The 18,478-nt window shown below is 44.2% G+C and overlaps 1 protein-coding gene across 3 annotated transcripts in view; it reads left to right on the top strand.

Annotated features, from left to right (window-relative positions):
- Positions 1–18,478, top strand: part of LOC121532297 (cGMP-dependent protein kinase 1) — a 215,892-nt gene that overhangs the window by 20,575 nt on the left and 176,839 nt on the right. For all 3 annotated transcript variants that reach the window (XM_041838310.2, XM_041838196.2, XM_041838285.2), the window contains exon 2: positions 13,738–13,904. In XM_041838310.2, the coding sequence (XP_041694244.1) occupies positions 13,738–13,904 (167 nt within the window). The remainder of the gene's footprint in view (positions 1–13,737; positions 13,905–18,478) is intronic.

Here is an 18,478-nt window from a genome sequence, read left to right as displayed (position 1 = left end):
CGCTCTTAACCAGAGCGACTTACAGGAGCAATTAGGGTCAAGTGCCTTGCTCAAGGGCACATTAACGTCATTTAGCAGACGCTCTTAGCCAGAGCGACTCACAAATTGGTACGTTCACCCTATAGCCAGTGGGATAACCACTTTACAATTTGGGGGGGGTTAGAAGGATTACTTTATCCTATCCCAGGTATTCCTTAAAGAGGTGGGGTTTCAAATGTCTCCGGAAGGTGGTGAGTGACTCCGCTGTCCTGGCGTCGTGAGGGAGCTTGTTCCACCATTGGGGTGCCAGAGCAGCGAACAGTTTTGACTGGGCTGAGGGGGGAGCTATGCTTCCGCAGAGGAAGGGAGCCAGCAGGCCAGAGGTGGATGAACGCAATGCCCTCGTTTGGGTGTAGGGACTGATCAGAGCCTGAAGGTACAGAGGTGCCGTTCCCCTCACTGCTCCATAGGCAAGCACCATGGTCTTGTAGCGGATGCGAGCTTCAACTGGAAGCCAGTGGAGTGTGCGGAGGAGGGGGGTGACGTGAGAGAACTTGGGAAGGTTGAACACCAGACGGGCTGCGGCATTCTGGATGAGTTGTAGGGGTTTAATGGCACAGGCAGGGAGGCCAGCCAACAGCGAGTTGCAGTAGTCCAGACGGGAGATGACAAGTGCCTGGATTAGGACCTGTGCCGCTTCTTGTGTAAGGCAGGGTCGTACTCTCCGAATGTTGTAGAGCATGAACCTGCAGGAGCGGGTCACCGCCTTGATGTTGGCGGAGAACGACAGGGTGTTGTCCAGGGTCACGCCTAGGCTCTTCGCACTCTGGGAGGAGGACACAGCGGAGTTGTCAACCGTGATGGCGAGATCATGGAACGGGCAGTCCTTCCCCGGGAGGAAGAGCAGCTCCGTCTTGCCAGGGTTCAGCTTGAGGTGGTGATCCGTCATCCATACTGATATGTCTGCCAGACATGCAGAGATGCGATTCGCCACCTGGTTATCAGAAGGGGGAAAGGAGAAGATTAGTTGTGTATCGTCAGCGTAGCAATGATATGAAAGGCCATGTGAGGATATGACAGAGCCAAGTGACTTGGTGTATAGGGAGAAAAGGAGAGGGCCTAGAACTGAGCCCTGGGGGACACCAGTGGTGAGAGCGCGTGGTGCGGAGACAGCTTCTCGCCACGCCACTTGGTAGGAGCGACCGGTCAGGTAGGACGCAATCCAGGAGTGAGCCGCGCCGGAGATGCCCAGCTCGGAGAGGGTGGAGAGGAGGATCTGATGGTTCACAGTATCAAAGGCAGCAGACAGGTCTAGAAGGACAAGAGCAGAGGAGAGAGAGTTAGCTTTAGCAGTGCGGAGAGTCTCCGTGACACAGAGAAGAGCAGTCTCAGTTGAATGACCAGTCCTGAAACCTGATTGGTTTGGATCAAGAAGGTCATTCTGAGAGAGATAGCAAGAGAGTTGGCTAAAGACGGCACGCTCAATAGTTTTGGAAAGAAAAGAAAGAAGGGATACTGGTCTGTAGTTGTTGACATCAGTGGGGTCGAGTGTTGGTTTTTTGAGAAGGGGAGCAACTTTCGCTCTCTTGAAGACGGAAGGGACATGACCAGCGGTCAAGGATGAGTTGATCAGCGAGGTGAGGTAGGGGAGAAGGTCACCGGAGATGGTCTGGAGAAGAGAGGAGGGGATGGGGGTCAAGCGGGCAGGTTGTTGGGCGGCCTGCAGTCACAAGTCGCAGGATTTTATCTGGAGAGAGAGGGGAGAAAGAAGTCAGAGCATAGGGTAGGGCAGTGTGAGCAGGACCAACAGTGTCATTAGACTTAACAAACGAGGATCGGATGTCGTCAACCTTCTTTTCAAAGTGGTTGACGAAGTCATCCACAGAGAGAGGAGGGGGGGGGAGGAGGATTCAGGAGGGAGGAAAATGTGGCAAAGAGCTTCCTAGGGTTAGAGGCAGATGCTTGGAATTTAGAGTGGTAGAAGGTGGCCTTAGCAGCAGAAACAGATGAAGAAAATGTAGAGAGGAGGGAGTGAAAAGAAGCCAGGTCGGCAGGGAGTTTAGTTTTCTTCCATTTCCGCTCCGCTGCCCGGAGCTCTGTTCTGTGAGCTCGCAATGAGTCATCAAGCCACGGAGCTGGAGGGGGAGGGCCGAGCCGGCCGGGAGGATAGGGGACACAGAGAGTCAAAGGATGCAGAAAGGGAGGAGAGGAGGGTTGAGGAGGCAGAATCAGGAGATTGGAGGGAGAAGGATTGAGCAGAGGGAAGAGATGATAGGATGGAAGAGGAGAGAGTAGTGGGAGAGAGAGAGCGAAGGTTGCGGCGGCGCATTACCATCTGTGTAGGGGCAGAGTGAGTAGTGTGGGAGGAGAGCGAGAGAGAAAAGGAAACAAAGTAGTGGTCAGAGACTTGGAGGGGAGTTGCAGTGAGTTGCAGTGAGATCAGTCTTCCAGTCTCAAGTCTCTGGAAGACTGAAACAGGTTTCCCTCAAGAATTTCCCTGTATTTAGCGCCATCTATCATTCCTTTAATTCTGACCAGTTTCCCAGTCTCTGCCGATGAAAAACATCCCCACAGCATGATGCTGCCACCACCATGCTTCACTGTGGGGATGGCGTTCTCGGGGTGATGAGAGGTGTTGGGTTTGTGGCAGACATAGCGTTTTCCTTGATGGCCAAAAAGCTCAATTTTTGTCTTATCTGACCAGAGTACCTTCTTCCATATGTTTGGGGAGTCTCCCACATGCCTTTTGGCGAACACCAAACGTGTTTGCTTATTTCTTTCTTTAAGCAATGGCTTTTTCCTGGCCACTCTTCCGTAAAGCCCAGCTCTGTGGAGTGTACGGCTTAAAGTGGTCCTATGGACAGATACTCCAATCTCCGCTGTGGAGCTTTGCAGCTCCTTCAGGATTATCTTTGGTCTCTTTGTTGCCTCTCTGATTAATGCCCTCCTTGCCTGGTCCGTGAGTTTTGGTGGGCGGCCCTCTCTTGGCAGGTTTGTTGTGGTGCCATATTCTTTCAATTTTTTAAATAATGGATTTAATGGTGCTCCGTTGGATGTTCAAAGTTTCGGATATTTTTTTATAACCCAACCCTGATCTGTACTTCTCCACAACTTTGTCTCAGACCTGTTTGGAGAGCTCCTTGGTCTTCATGGTGCCGCTTGCTTGGTGGTGCCCCTTGCTTAGTGGTGTTGCAGACTCTGGGGCCTTTCAGAACAGGTGTATATATGCTGAGATCATGTGACAGATCATGTGACACTTAGACTGCACACAGGTGGACTTTATTTAACTAATTATGTGACTTCTGAAGATAATTGGTTGCACCAGATCTTATTTAGGGGCTTCATAGCAAAGGGGGTGAACACATATGCACGCACCACTTTTCCGTTATTTATTTTTTGGAATATTTTGAAACAAGTAATTTTTTTCATTTCACTTCACCAATTTGGACTATTTTGTGTATGTCCATTACATGAAATCCAAATAAAAATCCATTTAAATTACAGGTTGTAATGCAACAAAATAGGAAAAACGCCAAGGGGGATGAATACTTTTGCAAGGCACTGTACACTTCCTGGGTTCCACATGAAAAATAAAACATGACTTAACACAGAACATTTATAGACAAGAACAGCTCAGGGACAAAACCACATACATTTTAAACACGAATATAGAGATTTATATTCTTCAAGAATGAATAGCTACATATCATTAATTTAAAAGTCAAAAAATGGATGTACCAATCACAGATTGCCCCTTCAACAAATCACATTTCAGCCACCGCTGAAATCACAAAATATTAAGTGATAATGATGACCTACAGTGCAGACCTTCGTAAAGTATTCAGACCCCTTGACTTTTTCCACATTTTGTTACGTTACAGCCTTATTCTAAAATTGATTACATTTGTTTTTTCCCTCATCAATCTACACACAATACCCCATACTGACAAACAAAAACAGGTTTTTAGAAATGTTTGCAAAGCTCATGTGCATCCTGTTTCCATTGATCATCCTTGAGATGTTTCTACAACTTGATTGGAGTCCATCTGTGGTAAATTCAATTGATTGGACATGTTTGGAAAGGCACACACCTGTCTATATAAGGTCCCACAGTTGACAGTGCATGTCAGAGCAAAAACCAAGCCATAAGGTCGAAGGATTTGTCCGTAGAGCTCCAAGACAGGATTATGTCGAGGCACAGATCTGGGGAAGGGTACCAAAACATTTCTGCAGCATTGAAGGTCCCCAAGAACACAGTGGCCTCCATCATTCTTAAATGGAAGAAGTTTGGAACCACCAAGACTTCCTAGAGCTGGCCGCCCGGCCAAACTGAACAATCATGGGGGAAGGGCCTTGGTCAGGGAGGTGACCAAGAACCCGATGGTCACTCTGACAGAGCTCCAGAGTTCCTCTGTGGAGATGGGAGAACCTTCCAGAAGTGCAACCATCTCTTCAGCACTCCACCACTCAGGTCTTTATGGTAATGGCCAGACGGAAGCCCCTCCTCAGTGAAAGGCAACAAAACAGGGCGCTTGAAGTTTGCCAAAAGGCATCTATAGGACTCTCAGACCATGAGAAACAAGATTCTCTGGTCTGATGAAACCAAGATTGAAGTCTTTGGCCTGAATGCCAAGCGTCACTTCTGGAGGAAACCTGGCACCATCGCTATGGTGAAACATGGTGGTGGCAGCATCATGCTGTAGGGATGTTTTTCAGCGGCAGGGACTGGGAGACTAGTCAGGATCGAGGGAAAGATGAACGGAGCAAAGTACAGAGAGATCCTTGATGAAAACCTGCTCTAGAGCGTTCAGGACCTCAGACTGGTGTGAAGGTCCCCTGTAGCTCAGTTGGTAGAGCATGGCGCTTGCAACGCCAGGGTTGTGGGTTCGTTTCCCATGGGGTGCCAGTATGAAAAATGTATGCACTCACTAACTGTAAGTCGCTCTGGATAAGAGCGTCTGCTAAATTACTAAAATGTAAAAATGTAAGGTTCACCTTCCAACATGACCCTAAGCACTCAGCCAAGACAAGGCAGGAGTGGCTTTGGGACAAGTCTCTGAATGTCCTTGAGTGGCCCAGCCAGATCCCAGACATGAACCCGATCAAACATCTCTGGAGAGACCTGAAAATAGATGTGCAGCGATGCTCCCCATCCAACCTGACAGAGCTTGAGAGGATCTGTAGAGGAGAATGGTAGAAACTCCCCAAATACATGTGTGCCAAGCTTGTAGCGTCATACCCAAGAAGACTCGAGGCTGTAATTTCTACCAAAGGTGCTTCAGCAAAGTACTGAGTAAAGGCTCTGAATACTACTCAGATTTCAGTTTTTTTTTTTTGATAAATTTGCAAACATTTCTAAAAACCTGTTTTTGCTTTGTAATTATGGGGTATTGTGTGTAGATTGATGAGGGAAAAAAAACAATTTCATCCATTTTAGAATAAGGCTGCAATGTAACAAAATGTGGAAAAAGTCAAGGGGTCTGAATACTTTCCGAATGCACTTTATAACATGTTCCAAAACAGTTATTTCATATTAGCAATATGGCAAGTATGTTTTTTCATATTGGTATCCCTGTGGATTTGAATGGAATATAATATATGGTATGGGAGAAAATACTTACCATATTGCTAAGTATGAAAGCACTGTTTTTGGGAAGTGTTATATGTCATTCTAATCCACAGATATAATTCAACATTTTGACATCACTATGAGGGGGATGAAATGTGATGTGTTAATGTGAAGGTTCCAAATATCAACAAAAATCTGTGATTCTGGTCCATATTTTGGCACATTTATTTAACATGTATAGTCATATTTTCAAAAGAAATATCTAAGAATAGTGTACCTGTTTTCATTTTAATTGGTCTTCCACACTGCCCTCAAGCATTAAAACATAATTGGGCATTAAATATTTTACTCATATAGTTTTGGCCATGTGAAACCACTCTTAATTTGGCCAATGGAGCTGGTAGGCAGACATATTGGAAAACCACTACCCTAGAGTGTATCAGCTAAAATCAGCATTTGGCACTATAGGTATACATCTGTAGTTAGACATATCCTGACTTTTTGTAAAAGTTTTGTGGTGTCATCATAAAGGCATTTTGTTGAAATGGCTTACCTATCTGCCTGCTGGATATAATGCACTCCTATGGGATTTTACATAGAGTGGCCTGTACAGGGCAGGTTTCCTGGCACATTTCTTGTAAGTGACAAAGTACAGTGGGGAGAACAAGTATTTGATACACTGCAGATTTTGCAGGTTTTCCTACTTACAAAGCATGTAGAGGTCTGTAATTTTTTATCATAGGTACACTTCAACTGTGAGAGACGGAATCTAAAACAAAAATCCTGAAAATCACATTGTATGATTTTTAAGTAATTCATTTGCATTTTATTGCATGACATAAGTATTTGATACATCAGAAAAGCAGAACTTAATATTTGGTACAGAAACCTTTGTTTGCAATTACAGAGATCATACGTTTCCTGTAGGTCTTGACCAGGTTTGCACACACTGCAGCAGGTATTTTGGCCAACTCCTCCATACGGACCTTCTCCAGATCCTTCAGGTTTCGGGGCTGTCGCTGGGCAATACGGACTTTCAGCTCCCTCCAAAGATTTTCTATTGGGTTCAGGTCTGGAGACTGGCTAGGCCACCCCAGGACCTTGAGATGCTTCTTACGGAGCCACACCTTAGTTGCCCTGGCTGTGTGTTTCGGGTCGTTGTCATGCTGGAAGACCCAGCCACGACCCATCTTCAATGCTCTTACTGAGGGAAGGAGGTTGTTGGCCAAGATCTCGCGATACATGGCCCCATCCATCCTCCGCTCAATACGGTGCAGTCGTCCTGTCCCCTTTGCAGAAAAGCATCCCCAAAGAATGATGTTTACACCTCCATGCTTCACGGTTGGGATGGTGTTCTTGGGGTTGTACTCATCCTTCTTCTTCCTCCAAACACGGCGAGTGGAGTTTAGACCAAAAAGCTGTATTTTTTGTCTCATCAGACCACATGACCTTCTCCCATTCCTCCTCTGGATCATCCAGATGGTCATTGGCAAACTTCAGACGGGCCTGGACATGCGCTGGCTTGAGCAGGGGGACCTTGCGTGCGCTGCAGGATTTTAATCCATGACGGCGTAGTGTGTTACTAATGGTTTTCTTTGAGACTGTGGTCCCAGCTCCCTTCAGGTCATTGACCAGGTCCTGCCGTGTAGTTCTGGGCTGATCCCTCACCTTCCTCATGATCATTGATGCCCCACGAGGGGATATCTTGCTTGGAGCCCCAGACCGAGGGTGATTGACCGTCATCTTGAACTTCTTCCATTTTCTAATACTTGCGCCAACAGTTGTTGCCTTCTCACCAAGCTGCTTGGCTATTGTCCTGTAGCCCATCCCAGCCTTGTGCAGGTCTAACATTTTATCCCTTATGTCCTTACACAGCTCTCTGGTCTTGGCCATTGTGGAGAGGTTGGAGTCTGTTTGATTGAGTGTGTGGACAGGTGTCTTTTGTACAGGTAACGAGTTCAAACAGGTGCAGTTAATACAGGTAATGAATGGAGAACAGGAGGGCTTCTTAAAGAAAAACTAACAGGTCTGTGAGAGCCGGAATTCTTACTGGTTGGTAGGTGATCAAATACTTATGTCATGCAATAAAATGCAAATTAATTACTTAAAAATCATACAATGTGATTTTCTGGATTGTTGTTTTAGATTTCGTCTCTCACAGTTGAAGTGTACCTATGATAACAATTACAGACCTCTACATGCTTTGTAAGTAGGAAAACCTGCAAAATCGGCAGTGTATCAAATACTTGTTCTCCCCACTGTATATAATATAATATTATGTGTCATTGTAATCGGTAGACTTCAGAGAACACTTATATCACTTTTGTAGAAAAGGTAACTTTGTATTTAATACACTACATTGAAAGTGAAAATAAATTTTCTTTACTGCGATTTCTGATGGTTTTATATAATTGTTTACGATCATAAAGGACAAAACTAAGGCCATATGGTTTAGGTTGTTGATTGAATGAGTACTCCAAACCTATCTAAACATTTTAAGCTATTTTGGGGCCATGTAGACACAACACAGGGGAAGCCATTTCCCAAAACGTCAATGCAGGTAAATGCATTTTCACCATTGACCTATAGGGGGCGCTACAGGTCGACCCAGGGCTTTGCTCAAATGGCACTATATCAGGTTTTGTTCAGCATTAAAATGTATACAAGTGTGCCAATTTTCATGCTTCTATACCAAATCGAGAAGTTTTCGAGCTTATCTACTGGACTATGTTGGGGTACGCCCACGCCATTCCAACACAGAAAAGTTGCTTTTTATCATACTTAATTTTTAAAAAATTGGAAGGAAACTATTTCACTCATATTGTAATAAATTATACACTGAGTGTACAAAACATTAAGGACACCTGGTCTTTCCATGACAAAGACTGACCAGGTGAATCCAGATGAAAGCTATGATCCCTTATTGATGTCACCTGTTAAATCCACTTTAATCAGTGTAGATGAAGGGGAGAAGACAGGTTAAAGAAAGATTTTTAAGCCTTGAGACAATTGAGACATGGATTGTGTATGAGTGCCATTCAGAGGGTGAATGGGCAAGACAAAATATTTAAGTGCTTTTGAACAGGGTAGTAGGTGCCAGGTGCACAGGATTGTGTCAAGAACAGCAACGCTGCTGGGTTTTTCACGCTCAACAGTTTCCGTGTGAATCAAGAATGGTCCACCCCCCCAAAGGAATTCCACTGTGGGAAACATTGGAGTCAACATGGGCCAGCATCCCTGTGGAATGGTTTTGACATCTTGTAGAGTCCATGCCCCTGTCGAATTGAGGTGTTCCTATTATTATTATTATTATTGTTATTATTATTATTATTATTATTATTATTATTATTATAGTTACTATTATTATAAATACTAGTATTATTATTACTACTACTATTATTATTATTATTATTGCTACTATTATTATTATTACCACTACTATTATTATAGTTACTATTATTATTACTATTATTACTACTATTATTATTATTATTATTACTATTATTATTACTATTATTATTATTATTATTATTATTATTATTATTATTATTATTATTATTATTATAGATCCTGTTACCAGTCACTTTCTACTAATGCCGGCCTACATGTACATATCTACCTAAAATACTCCAGTATCCCTGCACATTGGAGTCAACATGGGCCACCATCCCTGTGGAACAGTTTCGACACCTTGTAGAGTCCACACCTCGACAAATTGAGGCTGTTCTGAAGGCGGGGGGGGTGATTGGGGTGCAACTAAATATTAGGAAGGTGTCGGAAGGAATATTAGGAAGGAATCGGCTATTTCAGCCACACCCGTTGCTGACAGCTGTATAAAATCGAGCATACAGCCATGCAATCTCCATAGACAAACATCGGCAGTAGAATGGCCTTATTGAAGAGCTCAGTGACTTTCAACATGGCACCGTCATAGGATGCCACTTTTCCATCAAGTCAGTTCGTCATATTTCTGCCCGACTTGAGCTGCCCCGGTCAACTGTAAGTGCTGTTATTGTGAACTGGAAACGGCTAGGAGCAGCAACGGCTCAGCCGCGAAGTGGTAGCTTACAGAACGGGACCGCCGAGTGCTGAAGCGCATAGTGCGTAAAAGTTGCAACACTCCCTACCGAGTTCCAAATTTCCTCTGGAAGTAACTTCAGCACAATAACTGTTTGTCGGGAGCTTCATGAAGTGGGTATCTATGGCCGAGCAGCCGCACACAAGCCTAAGATCACCAAAGCTCGCCGCCATTGGACTTACCGCCATTGGACTCTGGAGCGGTGGAAATGCGTTCTCTTGAGTGTTGAATCACACTTCACCATCTGGCAGTCCGACGGATTAATCTGGGTATGAAAAATGTATGCACTCACTAACTGTAAGTCACTCTGGATAAGAGCATCTGCTAAATGACTAAAATGTAAATGTAAATGTTTGGCGGACGCCAGGAGAACGCTACCTGCCCCAATGCATAGTGCCAACTGTAAAGTTTGGTGGAGGAGGAATAATGGTCTGGGGCTGTTTTTCATGGTTTGGCTAGGCCCCTTATTTCCAGTGAAGGGAAATGTTAACGCTACAGCATACAATTACATTCTAGACGATTCTGTGCTTCTAACTTTGTGGCAACAGTTTGGGAAAGGCCCTTTCCTGTTTCAGCATGACAATGCCCCCGTGCATAAAGCGAGGTCCATACAGAAATGGTTTGTCGAGATCGATGTGGAAGAACTTGACTGGTCTGCACAGAGCCCTGACCTCAACCCCATCGAACACCTTTGGGATGAATTGGAACACCAACTGCGAGCCAGGCCTAATCGCCCAACATCAGTGCCTGACCTCACTAATGCGCTTGTGGCTGAATGGAAGCAAATGTTCCAACATCTAGTGGAAAGCCTTCCCAGAAGAGTGGAGGCTGTTATAGCAGCAAAGGGGGGGACCAACTCCATATTAATGCCCATGATTTTGGAATGAGATGTTCGACGAGCAGGTGTCCACATACTTTTGGTCATGTAGTGTATCATGGTTTTAGCACTTTTATTATATAGTCCATTGTTAAAGGCTACAGTCTGTCAACAATTATGATGGCAAAAACATTTATTATGCATATTGGTCTCTAAAATCAAAATTAAAAAATGATTAATCTGTAATTATACATGGAGTGATAACACTGCTGAAAGAAAAAATAAATAAATAAATAAAGATTAGACCAGAATTTCGCTACATTGTAATGGGCACGACTGGGGTGCCAGCTAAATCTAATCACAGCAGATGAGTGTTGAAATGTTTCATACATTACCATATTTTTATCCTCAGCTGAATATCTTTGCTGTTGAGTCAACTGAAATAAGCTTGCATTATCATTTTTGTATAGAATGTTTCTTGATGCAACATGTGACCTTCAGTTGAATCACAGAGAGAAGTAATTGAGATACTTTTTAATGTTCTAATATTGAACAGAAAGATTTCTCAGAAGAACACAGTATTAGGGGTCTCCACACAAAAAAGAGATGATAAGCTGTTCATGCAGATGTATTTATTCATAAAAAGGCAGAACATTTGATTTAGTCATTGTCTGCGATGCCCTATCTGATTTAATTTGAGATTCACTCATTACTCTGTGTCTGCTCTTCCTTGTTGCTTTACTGAAACACTTCACTTCTGCCAAGCCTCTGGATAAGGCCGTTACACAGCTGTAGACACTGCTAACCAGACATGTTGCCAGGCAGCACTGTAATACACAATTGACAATGAACTGGTCATCAAAGTGAGATTGCGTTTTACCAAATCACACGTCCCACTGTCCCAGAATCACAATCACATCTTGCTCTCTATTCAGCCTTTAATCAGAAAGGGTTTTTAATTAGGAGAGCTTCAGAATTCATTTAGCACAAACACAAGCAGTATGAACAGACACCGCAAACAGTTGATTACCGTGCTGTTGTCAGGAAGGAGGGCAGGGGTGCAGGGGGAAAGGGGCAGGTTTATTAAGTACAGGTCCCACTTGCCTCTTTCTCTACAACCTCAGGCTCCTTTCCCCAAGGTTACTGTGATGGTTTAGAGCCAGATGTTACAGGTAAAGAGCTGGGTAGATTTTGGTATCCACATCCATCCCCCCACCCCTGCTTCTAGCTGAAATCTATGCATTATGGGCTCCCGAGTGGCGCAGCGGTCTAAGGCACTGCATCTCAGTGCTTGAGGCGTCACTACAGATCCCCTTGTTCGATTCCAGGCTGTATCACAACCGGCCGTGATTGGGAGTCCCATAGGGCGGCGCACAATTGGCCCAGTGTAGGCCGTCATTGTAAATAAGAATTTGTTCTTAACTGACTTGCCTAGTTAAATTAAAAATAAATACAATATAGCTGATCGCCTGTTAAAAAGGGAAAGGCAAATGAAATACTGCGGTCTATTGCAAAACTGTCTTGAAAGCTAGCATTAACAATTAAATATACATATTTTATTTTATTTGTGGCGAAGGCTTGAAGAAAAAAAAAGCTCAGCGGCAACTCTAAGTACCCATCACATTAAAGCTAATTTAAAATTGCAGCGCCCTGAATGACCCATCTGACGGTGTCTCGCTGTGCCATGTGTGTCTTCAGGGCTTCAGGGAAAACTATCAGAAGTGGAATATGAATTCAGAACTGGCTTTATTACATCATTGTGAGCACAGACTTACTACAGAGGGTTATCTTGACTCCAAGGACATTATCACACAATACCTGTGTTTAAGTGGTGCCGGTGGCACAGAACCAATGCCTTGTATCTGAATGTCATCTCTCAGTTCTCCGTACCTCCGAAGGGCAGCACCAATCTACCAGCTCAGCTAGGATTTGCTGGAACAGATCTCCCATCGCGAAACATCCTCCCCCATAGCATTGCAAAGAGAGGGTATATTACTGAAAGTTACTGAAGTTTAAACTACCAGAATTGTGGTATCTTTTTGATATTCTATCACAAGACATGCTCTTTTGGGTACTTCAGATTATCACAGGTATCTGTAATTATCTCTGGCTCTCTGTGTGGCCTTATCAAATGCAAAATATATAAATTAATTAAATAAGATGATTTTCAAATAAAAAATAGAATGACAAAGCTGTAAAACATTATCCTATATTTAAACCATCAACTTAGTGAATAGCATTGGTGTTTAGTATGAGGGTTTCATCATGAAATATATATATATATTTTTTTACACACTTTTATTTGACTATGTCAATATGTGTTTGTTGTCAATGTTTTGGCGTCAAACTGGTGGCAGTTGTGAAAAAAGTCAATAGTTGGAAGAGTTGCAGAGTTAATAGAAAATTATGCCATTGTTGATTAGATGCTTTTTTCATTAATTAGGCTATTTTCTTTTTAACCATATGGGTTATCTTCTAGAAACTCATGGACAATATAGACACAGATAAAAAATAATAATACTATATATCAATACATTTAAAAAAAGTTATTCAAGTATAAATGACCAAAGTTACGATAGATTGCCATAGATTTTCTCTTAATTTTCCAAAATTACTGAAGATTCCGGTAACTTTGGTAAATTACCGGTAGCTTTGCAACCCTACTCCCACATGAGACAACATAATAATGATAATATTCAATCCCAAAGAATAAGGCCATATGATTTTTAAAGTGCCCACTCTCTTGATTATGGTATAGTGAAGCCAGAGTACTTCTGAAGCTGGTCTTTTATGGCAAATTGCTGGATGAGGCACATGTGGGTAGTCATTCATAGCAAGGCGTCTGAGGTAAAATGCAGGGTAGTAAAATGCCTTATCTTCACTCCTGCCTATACAGGAGCGCTGGTGTAGAGATAAGAAATTATTCTATTCACAAGCCCTATGGCGGGGAGATGCAGTACGGGGATTTCTGTCTCAAATGACTGGTTATGGGGCACTTCTCTCCAATATGGGCCTTCAAGTGTATTTCATTTCCAAACTGTTGACTGGATGCTAACAAATAGCTTTATTTATAGAGGAAAGTGAAGTTTGTGGGTCTTATTTTCAAAGAAAAAATAGAAAAAGTTTCAAAATGCGAAAGCAGTCTGTTAAAACAAAACAGACATTGAGCCACTCTGCAGATGGTTATTCATGTGAACTCATCCATTTTCTAATTGTTCTCAATTTAGTGACTTTTTCGGCACTTTATTCTAGCTTCAGGAACAGAACGTTAATCTCTTTTCATTCAATTCACAGGTCCAAGGGCTTAATCAAGGAGGCCATTCTTGACAACGACTTCATGAAGAACCTTGAGCTTTCTCAGATCCAAGAGATCGTTGACTGCATGTACCCAGTTGAATATGCCACAGACAGCTGCATCATCAAAGAAGGGGATGTGGGCTCGTTGGTGTATGTGATGGAAGGTAAGCATTGTGCAAAAAGTCAGCCATGTTAACCTCCCATGTTGAAGAAAACTCAACTTTCCTTTGCCTTTTTGAACTTTCCAGTTCAAAAAGGTTTTTAGAGGAACCCCTCTGAAAGGGGCCTTTGAGGAACCCATTTGTAAAGGTTCAAACCGTAACCTTTTTGTGATGGGAGGGGTTCCATTTTAAACCTTTTTAATAATATATTGTAGAGGTGGCAGCCTATCAGAAGATTGAAGGTGTGGCTCATTAGAAGCGTGGCTTTCAGATAGTTCTTTTTGGCCACCTGTTAGAGTAAATGTCATTCCTGTTCATCATGTTAAGTTTGTACACTGCAAATTGACTAGCAATGGGTCCTTGAGGAACTCCAGGGGTTCCTCGAGTCACCGCTAATTCTAAGAGTGAGCTGCATCTACTGTGGGATTTTCATGGTTAAGACCTTCTGTTCTCATCCCTGTTATTCATCACCAGTTTAGTTAAGAACAGATCTGGAAACAGTGACCTACAGTATAGATGCATTTCCAGGAAAGTGAATGAACGGTACTCTGCTGGGCACCGGTTTGTCCCCCTGTGAGAATCAGCCATTAATGAAGGAATGGAGTGAATCCATCAAGGCCAGAGGGGATAGAGTAGCTAGCGTTAGCCATGATTGATGTCAACTGTTCCTTTCCGGTTTGTTGTTGACACAGTTTCGTAACCACTGAAATGTCATGTTTTCTTATGTCATGTTCGTTCAGCAGAGCCAGAGGAAAACGTTTAGAATGGAGTGGGATTTGTGAAGTGTGTTACTGAAAGCTGTTTATTCATGTCCAGCCTATCACTGTATACCCAAATGTCTAAACGGAACTTCCGTTTGCACTTTTGGTCAATGTTGATGTAGCCCTTTACACTCGTACCCGTATATGGGTTGAAATTGGCAGATTTGGACACTGATAAATGCCTAAGTTGGAACGCAGTGGCTGTACAGTAACATGCTATACATGACATCAGACCTCAGGCTCTGCACTTCACAGCGCTGTATGGGTTTGACTGACAGACGTTCTGAACATGAACATCGTACGTGACAAGAAGTTGCCCAATCCCTCCCGCTAATTGGGCAACTTTTGACATTTTTTTGTTGTCTGAATGAGGGAAATGCTGTAAATTAAGAGGACTCGATGTATTTTGAAAGATGAGACATTGAGCATTATAACTACAGCTTCGATTTCATACAAGCAAGCCAAACACCCATGTGTCCAAATGTGCACTTTACATTTCCATATCATAAAACTCATGTCATATAAAGTGTCAACGTTTATGATCATTATGTTTATGTACAGCTAAAGGATGACATGGCGTCATACCCTTGGTTGTTCTGAACAGAGTGAGCCTATGTTTGTCGACTGTGAAGAAAATAATTGTGTGATGGCGGGGATGCAGGGTTGTGTTCCAAATTAAACATCTACAAGTGTGCTTGCTGTAGTTCCTCAACAGCACAGCTAGGAGAGCTAAAAAAAAGCACCTTATAGTTGAAGACTCTTCTTTGAGTCATAAAAGTGCATTGAAATTACTTCTCAAAGTGGTCTTGAGGAAGATGCGAAAGCTGATTTCAGAGAGCCTATCTTGGCTTAAGCTGTCATTGAGCCACGCTCTGCCATTGATTACGAGTAAGCAAGACAAATACCCTATTCTGAGCACAGGCGCCCACTACGGCCGAGCAGAGATGAGAAGGGAGGGAAGCTGCCTTGATGTGGTTCAAGGTGTCCCTGTCGATGGAGCCATGAGGGACCAGTGGATTTGCTAATGGGAAGAAAATTGATTCTTAGAGAAGTTATTCTCCCGTCTGATGGGATTCACCTTGAATGTGCTCCTTAACGCACGTCATTGTCACGCCTCCCGAGCCTGGTTCTCGACGAGGCTAACGCAATGGTAACGTCTGAGGAAAAGTTATCAGAAAAAAGTGCATTCTTAAAGTGAAATGAAAATGATAAAAACTAATTTGAAGAATATTACATTCATTTGAGGCTTCATTGGGCTCCCGAGTGGCGCAGCGGTCTAAGGCACTGCATCTCAGTGCTTGAGGTGTCACCACAGACCCCCTGGTTCGATTCCAGGCTGTATCACAACCGGCTGTGATTGGGAGTCCCATAGGGCAGTGCACAATTGGCCCAGCGTCGTCAGGTTTGGCCGGTGTAGGCCGTCATTGTAAATAAGAATTTGTTCTTAACTGACTTGCCTAGTTAAAAAAGGTAAAATAAAATTGTAGGGGTCGACTTCTTTAGAGTGTATTGACAAACCCCATAAAGTAGACCCACTTCCCTGTGAGCTACATTCTCCAAACACACTCAGCTGTGCTGTATATGTTTGTACACCTGAGGTGAACTATATTAATCCACAGTTTGAACATTTTGACTTTCTAGTGGTAATAGTTTTAGCAACCGGGCATCTTGCTCAGTGCAGCGTTGACTACGGGCACCAGACACAAAATGGGTCAACTAAAATAAACAAAGCTTTTCAATCAGCAACACATTCATAGCTTAACTGAGCCTTGTGGGCAAGGAGACCACGGTAAGTTATCTGTCTGCCCTCCGGCAGTTCGAAATTTGATTTGTCTGACTGCTTCTGTTCTTCCATCAAAAGAACAGATAATAATAATAATAATAAATTAAACTTTTATAGTGCTTTTCATTAAAATCTCAAAGTGCTTGAATAACCAAAACATATAGTTCATGGAAGATCATGGCAGGCAGGGTAGTTCATTAATGCCTTGAGCAGTCAGAGCAGTCAGTGTCAGGAGGAAGGCTAGAGTAGAGGCAGTTCGGAGATGAAATGGAGAGGGGTCACATCCAGGGAGTTTCAGACTGGTCCAGAGCCGTTCATCAGGGCACCCTGGCCCTTGCCGTCGCTGAAGCAGCGCTTCTCAGTATTAGACTCCATTGGTAGAACTCCTCTGCTACCGATGTGTAGCACCCACCTTGTATACAGTGAGGGAAAAAAGTATTTGATCCCCTGCTGATTTTGTACGTTTGCCCACTGACAAAGAAATGATCAGTCTATAATTTTAATGGTAGGTTTATTTGAACAGTGAGAGACAGAATAACAACAAATGTCTAAAATGTTATAAATTGATTTGCATTTTAATGAGGGAAATAAGGATTTGACCCCTCTGCAAAACATGACTTAGTACTTGGTGGCAAAACCCTTGTTGGCAATCACAGAGGTCAGATGTTTCTTGTAGTTGGCCACCAGGTTTACACACATTTCAGGAGGGATTTTGTCCCACTCCTCTTTGCAGATCTTCTCCAAGTCATTAAGGTTTCGAGGCTGACGTTTGGCAACTCGAACCTTCAGCTCCCTCCACAGATTTTCTATGGGATTAAGGTCTGGAGACTGGCTAGGTGTCACGCCCTGGCTCTGGGGACACTGTTATGTTGAGCCAGGGTGTGTAGATCTATGTGTTGTGTTTCTATGTCGGGGTTCTAGGTATTGTATTTCTGTGTTTGCCAGAGTGGTTCCCAATCAGAGGCAACGAGTGTCAGCTGTGGCTGGTTGTCTCTGATTGGGAGCCATACTTATAGAGGCTGTTTTCCCACATTAGTTGTGGGATCTTGTTCTAGTTGGTTTGTGTTAGACCGTTGACTGTCACGTTATCGTTTTTGTTATTTTGTCGTTTATCACTAATAAAGAGTATGTTCGTCTGCAACGCTGCACCTTGGTCCACATCTCTTACCGACAATCGTGACAGAAGATCCCACCAAAACTGGACCAAGCAGCGTGTCCAGGAGCCATCGCCAGGGGAGTCGCTAGCAGATCTCCGTGGCAACCTTGACTGGGTCAAGCCTAATGAAGAGCAGAGAGGGTGGACTTGGGAACAGTGGAGGAAGAGTCTCGACTGGGTCAAGCCAAATGAGGAGCAGAATGGCTGGAGTTGGAAGCAGAAGAGCGAGAGTTGGGCGAGAACTATAGAGGCCTGGCCCACGGGGAAGAGAGACCCCCAGAAATTTTTTAGGGGGGGCTCACGACGTGGACGTCGGGGCAGCAGGAGGCCGCGATAGAGCGGTCCAGCGGGTTGGCAGAGGAGGCCGCCAGGTTACGGGGGCCACTGGTCAAAGAAGGGAAGGAAGGTGTAGAGGCACGGCGAGAGGTACTGGGGTGTGTTACCAGTCCGGTCCGGCCCGTTCCAGATCCCGGTGTAGGGCCAGTGGTGTGTGTCCCCAGTACGGTCCGGTCTGTTCCTGCCCCTCGCACCAAGCCTACGGTGCGCGTCGCCAGCCCAGCCCGGCCTGTTCCTGCTCCCCGCACCAGGCCTACGGTGCGCATCGCCAGCCCAGCCCGGCCTGTTCCTGCTCCCCGCACCAAGCCTATGGTGCGCGTCGCCAGCCCGGTCCGGCCTGTTCCTGCCACTCGCACCAAGCCAGGGGTGCGAGTCGTCAGCCCGGTCCAGCCCGTTCCTGCTCCACGCACCAAACCAGGGGTGCGCATCGTCAGCCTGGTCCGGTCCGTTCCTGCTCCACGCACCAAACCAGGGGTGCGCATCGTCAGCCCGGTCCGTTCCTGCTCCACGCACTAAGCCAGGGGTGCGTATCGTCAGCCCG

Source organism: Coregonus clupeaformis, chromosome 1 (genome assembly GCF_020615455.1).
Source record: "Coregonus clupeaformis isolate EN_2021a chromosome 1, ASM2061545v1, whole genome shotgun sequence".
Lineage (NCBI taxonomy): Eukaryota > Metazoa > Chordata > Actinopteri > Salmoniformes > Salmonidae > Coregonus > Coregonus clupeaformis.
Note: the sequence above shows the minus strand (reverse complement) of the source record. Positions and strands in the feature narration are given on the sequence as shown.